This window comes from Microtus ochrogaster, unplaced genomic scaffold, assembly GCF_000317375.1.
Source record: "Microtus ochrogaster isolate Prairie Vole_2 unplaced genomic scaffold, MicOch1.0 UNK38, whole genome shotgun sequence".
NCBI classification, from domain to species: Eukaryota; Metazoa; Chordata; class Mammalia; order Rodentia; family Cricetidae; genus Microtus; species Microtus ochrogaster.
This window is the reverse complement of record NW_004949136.1, coordinates 3,212,407-3,219,618: the sequence shown is the minus strand read 5'-3', so window position 1 is coordinate 3,219,618 and position 7,212 is coordinate 3,212,407. Positions and strand designations below refer to the sequence as shown.

General features: G+C 51.2%; 1 protein-coding gene across 1 annotated transcript; it reads right to left on the bottom strand.

Moving 5' to 3' along the window:
- Positions 1–3,125: 3,125 nt before the first annotated feature.
- On the bottom strand, positions 3,126–4,625 carry Aurkaip1 (aurora kinase A interacting protein 1). Its single transcript, XM_005368689.2, has 4 exons — positions 4,463–4,625; positions 4,110–4,195; positions 3,395–3,831; positions 3,126–3,300 (listed from the first exon to the last, which is right to left on the bottom strand). Exons 2-4 carry the CDS (start codon positions 4,159–4,161, stop codon positions 3,199–3,201), a joined length of 591 nt encoding a protein of 196 aa, XP_005368746.1. The 5' UTR covers positions 4,162–4,195; positions 4,463–4,625; the 3' UTR covers positions 3,126–3,198.
- Positions 4,626–7,212: the final 2,587 nt, after the last annotated feature.

Here is a 7,212-nt window from a genome sequence, read left to right as displayed (position 1 = left end):
ATCCCAGCACTCGGGAGGCAGAGGCAGGCGGATCTCTGTGAGTTCGAGGCCAGCCTGGTCTACAAGAGCTAGTTCCAGGACAGGAACCAAAACCACAGAGAAACCCTGTCTCGAAAAACCAAAAAAAAAAAAAAAAAAAAAAAAAAAAAAAAAAAAAAAAAAAAAAAAAAAGCTTCCCTGTCATTTGAGGGCTGGTGGTCAGAGAAAGCCTGCTACAGCCAGCAACCTAAGTCCTAGACAAAGGTCTGTTTTCTCACCTTCTATACCTAATCCTTGTCCTCGCCAGGACAGCCCAAGCCATGGACTAACTCAATGGGACCATCCTCCTCCTAGTTCTACTCTATATAGAACATATTGTCCTTACCAGTCACATACTTAGCTGACAGTGGGAAGTAAAACCCACGGGAAGGTCAGACTTGCTTCAAACAACTGTATGGTGCCCTACACTGGAGCGTCTGAGTTGGCAGTGCCCTGACCAAAGTCCCTTAGCAGAGCTAGGAATTCGTGTATTTGGAGACCCTGCACATTCACTGGTTAGGAGACACATTAGGTACTCAAATAGACTCTCTGTGCAGGCATGTATTGGGGGTAAAGTCACAAAAGGCCACCCCGAGGTAGCTATTAGCTTTTAGTCTTGGTACAAAAGATAGGATACCCACCATGGGCTAAAGACTACTCTTAGCAACATTGACCTGGGTGGAATATAAACCCTGACTATGTTAGGGGAGACCAGGTTGACCAGTTAGGAGCAGAACCAAATCACAGGCCTTCCTTCACAGCATCTTCCCAGACAGGGAGATATCAGAAAGGGCTATGCATTCCAAAAGGCAGAAGGCAGGGAGGAGGCCTTACAGGAAAGGATGGCCACTTGTGGCCTTGGAGGAGATGCAAAGATAGAAATATAACCCTCAAATTGTCTGCTGAGCTCTCGAATGTGTAAAGTCTTCCAAACCATGGGCATGGTGGAGATTGAACACGGCTGACTCCTACATCGACACGAGCATAGGCAACAAGAAACCACCCTCAGAGCCGGGCGATGGTGGCGCACGCCTTTAATCCCAGCACTCGGGAGGCAGAGGCAGGCGGATCTCTGTGAGTTCGAGACTGGCCTGGTCTACAGAGCTAGTTCCAGGACGGGCTCCAAAGCCACAGAGAAACCCTGTCTCGAAAAAAAAAAAAAAAAAAAAAAAAAAAAAAAAAACCACCCTCAGATTCACTCAGAACCACTGGTGGGATCGTGCGGTAGTGTATTCCTGTCATGTTGGAGTCCAGCAATAACTGTTGTCTCTAATCCCCATTCTAACAACCAAAAACATCTCCAGATACGATTCAGGCAATATTAGGAACCACTGCCCAGTTTGGCAGTGGTGGTACACGCTTTTAAGCACTTGGGAGGCAGAGGCAGGTGGATCCTGTGAGTTCGAGGTCAATCTGGTCTACAAGATCGAGTTCCAGGACAGCTAGGGCTGTTACACGGAGAAACCCTGTGGTGGTGGTGGGGATCCACTGCCCTTGGGCCAAGCATTGTGTGGCATGGCTTTAACCTCAGTACTCAGGAGCCAGAATCAGATGGATCTCTGAATTTGAGGCCAGCCGGGTCTACATAGTGAGTCCCAGGACAGCTATTAGAGACCCTGTCTCAAAACACACACACATACACACCAACCAAAAAGCCATTATTTTGTAGGAACCATGAGGTGAAGTAGCCAGGGCCTTTTTTTTCTATAGCTGACATATTGGGTGGAAGCTCGCATGGTAGCTGAACCACCTGGGTCTCCTTCCCTACAGGCAGGCCTCTCTGCTAAGGATCTGGAAGCTTAGCTCCAGTGAATCAAAACCCCATTTCTCCTCTAAAAGGAAGTGTGGGGTGAGCCACAGGGCAGCCCTTGGGCAGGGCTGGAAGGAAATACCAGAAGCAGCTGTGGATAGCCAAAATTGCCAGCAGAAGGCAGGGGCTGCAGGGTTTAACTTGGCCAGAACTGGCTCAAAGAGGGCATGTTCCCCTTCACCAAGGCTCAATCTTGGAGGCCCTGGTCCTAGCATCCCTGTTCCACTGCCCACAGGAGGCCGGATTCAGGAAGAATATCACAGCTGGAGTCCTGAAAGGAGCTTTTAGCCAGCTGCTCTGGTCCTTTGCCAGGGTCTATGGGATGCCAAGAGTCTGACTACTGCCCCCTTATGGTCACTAGTAGAACAGCTACATTAGAGGTTTTTAGCACTCTGTACCACTTTCAGCAGAGACCGCAAGGCCCATTTGGGACCATGTCTTCACTGATTCACGTGTGTTAGGCAGGGGCCCATCTGTGTAACAATGGACTTTTGGTTTTCAGTACCATCTACCCTAGATTGGTTAGCTCTGACGTCAGGTGTCAGAGGTCAGAGTAGCCAAGGAGGATGGTTGCACAGTCCAGGTTCCCCTGCTTATACCCAAGGCCATGGTCCCTCCAGGCTTTCGCTATTCCGAGTATACATTCCTCTCCACGCAGGGATATTGGAATCTTCAGAGTCTACTTCAACCTCACACTCTAAACAGCATCTTCCTCAGTAAGCCCTCAGCACTGAACTTACCAAGACACACTGTTCAGGTAACCAACCTGATTAGTGCCCCCAACCACACCGAGGACCCGAGGACACAGCAGAAGCTGAGGAGCCAAAAAGAGGCTGGAGCATCCAGGAAAGCTGGTACCCATGCCAATACCCTGTCCTCCTGGCCAAACAATACCATCCTGGCCAACAGGACAACTTTAAAAGGCTCATCACCTATACGGGACCATGGGCTTATCTGGGAAACCTGGCCTCTTCTGCTTCTCTCTCTTGCCCTCTCAAACCATCTCTTACTTTATAATCTAAACACCACTCCCCCTAGGCCAGGTCTCCTCGGCTCCAATGCCACCCAGACCATTCTACCGCCAGTATTCACACTGAGGTCCACCTCCCTGGAGCTGTTCACAGTGATCCCAAGGCTGTCATTTCAGAAGGTACAAATTAGTCAGACTGGAGGATAAGAACCAGTTGGGATACAGGCAAACATTAGGTACCCTAGTCTCTGGGTTTCTATGCTGGAAGTCTGTTTCTACCACAAGAGAGCTCACACCAGACCAAAGACGCCTAGAGCCAGCCCAGAATAACTGAGTCCTTCCAACGTTTATTATAGCGGGTCAGCAGCAGCCAGAGGGCCAGAGGGATGGGACTCCAGACTCATTTGTTCTTCATGTAGATCTTTGGGGTCTGCCAGCTCTCGGGGGCTTCCTTCAGGCCTGCCTTCAGCCAGATGCGCTTCAACTCTTTCTCAAACTTGATCTGCGAGGGCGGAGGGGGAAATCGACACATTCTCAGCAAAGCCAGGCACTCTCGACCACGGCCAATCTAGGTCCACAGGAGGGGCCATATTCACCTGCTTCCTCTTCAGACGTCCCTCCCGGACTTTACGCCGCTGAAACCGCGTCCTCTTGATCAGCTTACGGTACTTGTGGTGGTTCATCTTCCGTCTTCGGATCTTCAGCACATTTTTGCACTGCATTGGAGTGGCGTCCCTGACGCCCTGCTTGGCTTCCTCCTCCTCCTGGCTGGGTGGACACTTGTGGAATCGGGAGGGAACCACAGTCATTGGGACCCCAACATCCAGTTTGGGCAACAGGTATCTGGCGGTCAGCCAGCTCTCTAGCGGACTGATGGACATCTTCCTGGGGACCAGGAACTCCTCAAGCTCCAACTGAGCCCCCTTACCAGGAAGGGATGCGGCCCGAGTTAAGCTTGCAGACTGCAAACTGTACAGGGGTCGAAATGCATGGCTGCCGGTCACCCCGGAGCTAGGCCAGGAACGACGGAAACCTGGGAGAAACAACAGTCGTTACTGGTGAGACCACACCGTATTAGAGCACCACTACTACCCAGGCTCGGGTAACATGTACCCCCAAACCGGGGAGACCTGGATCTTACTCCAGTCTAAAGCTGTGATGTACCCCTCATATTACACTGAAGTTCGCAGGGAAAAGTCTGTGAACAGGATCCTGCTTCCACAGCAAGTTAAGACTGCTGAGGGCAAGCTGGGCTGCTCTGATTCTCATCCCAACCCAGGCGTGGACTCCGCGTCCACGGGGGCCTCTTACCTGCCCAGGGAACAGCCCTGACCAGCTGTGAAGTCAAGCGCGCAAGGAACATGGTGGGGGGATGGCCAGGCCACAGATGCTCAGAGCTAGAACACAGGTACCGGCTGAGGTCAAGCGGAGGCGGGGGGTTGTGCCTGTGCCGTCAGCCGCCGCCGACCGGCCAGGTCGCATGCTTCACAGACCCCACCACCCTGGATGCCCCTGACTAGCCATGAGGCATCTTCCAACGTCGCTCTCAGCTAAATTCCCGTCTACTTATCTGCACCAACGTGATCCCCGCAAGCCGTTCACCCCACTGCTTATGCTCGGGCACCCGAACCCCACAGCGCGGGATGGAACCGACGAGAACGCACCGAACAGAACCAGGGCAGCAGCTACCCGCGGGCTCCCATCTCTGCAGCTCTTTCAAACTTCCGACCCGCAGACCCAACCCCGGAAGTTACTGCCGACCATCGGGCAAGGGACCGTAAGGACTTCCGGTGCGTAAGCGGGGACGGGTTCCGCCCCACCGCGATCCTATCCGGCGCCCTCTGGCGCCCGACTCGACGTCGACGCGTTTCCCGGGCGCCTGCTAGCAATTCCCCCCAGTTCTCCAGCAGCACGTCAGTTCCGGGCAAGAAAGCCACCGAAGCCCTATATCCGCCCGCAATCCCCGACGGTGCTCTCTGCGCACGCGTGACCTCTAGTAGTGTTTTTGTTGCTTCTGTCTTGTCTCTCCCGGGCCCGCAGGACCGCGGAATTGACGTAAGGCAGCAACGAAAACGTTTGGAGCTGTTGTTAGGGCTGGAGATGGTTTAGGAACAGCCCTGTGGCGTATGATGGGGGTCAGATGATACTCGCAGGACTTGGTGCTGTTCCTGAACATACTGCCCCATCCCTTTGACAGCCGTTTCTCCCCACCAATCTCAAGTGAGGTCCTAAATCCTACATGGATCTTTCCTAAACCAAACAAGCCCCAATAGTGTACTTTGGTCTTGGGGGGAGGGTAGGGCTCTCACGTTATTTTTCCAGACAGGGTTTCTCTGTGTAGCAGACTCCTGTTGTCCTTTAACTCGCTCTGTAGACCGGACTGAGGGTTTCTCTATGCAATAGACCCCTGGTGATCCTAGAACTCGCTTTGTATACCGGGCTGGAGATTTTTCTGTGTAACAGACCCCTGGTTGTCCTGGAACTCGCTCTGTAGACGGGGCTGGCCTCGAACTCACAGAGCTCCGCCTGCCTCTGCCTCCTGTTAGCTCACACGTTTACTTTTTACCCAAAAACCTAAAGCAGCCTCTGTGGAATATGGTGCTGCTTCCCACAGCAAGAGTCTAGCATTCCAAACACCTTCCTCACCCAGAAAGGCTGGTTGGCCCTGATGGACCGGACACCTGCTTTCGGAAAGGTCTGTATAAGACTCAAGAACTCCCCAAGTGTGTTTTCCCCAGGTACTAACCTAGCAACAGTTAGTGGTAGGAGCACAATAAACCAATGAGAAAAGAAAAGGCAAGTTCTAGTCCCAGCTCAGTAACTGAGGTCACGAGGTTTAGTCATTTCTGATGGTGTTGAGGGAGAGGAGGCACTGTGCACACACGCCACAGCACACATGTGGTCAGAGGATAACACCTTGCCAAGTCCGCTCTCTTCTTCCACCTCTACGTGGATTCCAGGGATCTGATTCAAGTTGTCAGCTTGTGTGGCAAGCACTTAACCCACTGAGCCATACGCTGCACTAACCCAGACAGGTCACACCCTTTTCCCTGCCTTTTCTAGACTCCAGCCTTCATCTTGGTGCGTCCACCCCTCAACATGGTCAACTGTTTATCTCCCACACTCTATCTAATTAGATGAAAACGGAAGACCTAACCAAGGATCCATTGGAGAGGTGATCATGATGAGAACAATCCAGATGAGGACAGTGCCTCCTAGGGGTCAGGGACCAATAGGAGAAAGGGTAAAATCAATCTGACCATCCTTCCCCAATCCGATGTTGGATGTCTTTCTGTATATGTGTTGCTCTTATTGGTTATATGGCAGGGCAGAATATAGCCAGGCTGGAAAAGATCTAGAGAGTAGGCAGAGTCAAAGAGATGCCAAGAAGCAAGAGGTAGCAAAACCACAAGCCTCGTGGTAAAATATAAATGAATAGAAACGGGTTAAGATGTAAAGTTAGTTAATAAGAAGCCAGAGCTAACATGCTAAATAGCATTGTAATTAATACAGTTTCTGTGTGATTATAGGGTCTGGACGGCTGGGAAACGAACAAGCAGTCTCTGCTTATAAAACTGGTCCTCGTTGGAGATGGTGGTGGCGCAAGCCTTTAATCTGAGCACTCAGGAGGCAGAGGCAGGTGGATTGCTGTGAGTTTGAGGCCAGCCTGGTCTACAGGACAGGCACTAAGTTACAGAAAAACCCTGTCTCAAATCAAAACAAAAAATACTCTGGTCTTCAGGGAGGTGAGAAATGCCAAACTTTTAAGATCCTTAGGCCTCAACAGGCCCTAGGCCAAAACAGAAGGGGCCAGGTCAGGTGGCTGCTTGGTCATGGTGACATTGAAATATGGGCACATACCTGTGGTACTGTGAGATTGTACTGTTGGGATGAGCCAACTGGAACTACAAAGATCAATTCTTCACAAAAACCTGAAGAAAAAGCACTGGTGGTATTGAAGCACCTCCTTCTCTTCTATAGGATTTTAGTTTGTTCCCAACACCCAGATCATGTGTGTCTTCAATGGCAGCACTCAGCAAGCAGAGGAAGGTGATCTCTAAGTTCTAGGTCAACTTGGTCCACAAAGCAAAACCCTGTCTAAAACAAAATCACTGATAGAAGATTTTAGGGGAGGGCGTGTTTGTTTTCTTTTAGAGGATAGAAGAGATTTAAGAATGTAAGTGGCCAAAGGCAGGCCCATAGTAGAGCCTGCCTGTATTACAGCGGTTAAGAGCACTGACTGCTCTTCCTGAGGACCCAGGTTCCATTCCTAGCACCCATATGGCAGCTCACAATTATCTGTAATTCTAGTTCCAGGGGACCTGGCACCCATGGCAAAATATCAAAGCACTGGGGCTGGAGAGATGGCTCAGTGGTTAAGAGCATTGCCTGCTCTTCCAAAGGTCCTGAGTTC

What these genes read in the sequence shown, in the direction of transcription:
- Aurkaip1 (XM_005368689.2), bottom strand. Translation starts at nt 4,161, where the DNA reads ATGTTCCTTGCGCGCTTGACTTCACAGCTGGTCAGGGCTGTTCCCTGG. An exon ending in CAGGGCTGTTCCCTGGGCAG is followed by an intron (nt 3,832 to 4,109) that starts GTAAGAGGCCCC and finishes TGTTTCTCCCAG; the next exon opens with GTTTCCGTCGTTCCTGGCCT. An exon ending in GACGTCTGAAGAGGAAGCAG is followed by an intron (nt 3,301 to 3,394) that starts GTGAATATGGCC and finishes CCGCCCTCGCAG; the next exon opens with ATCAAGTTTGAGAAAGAGTT.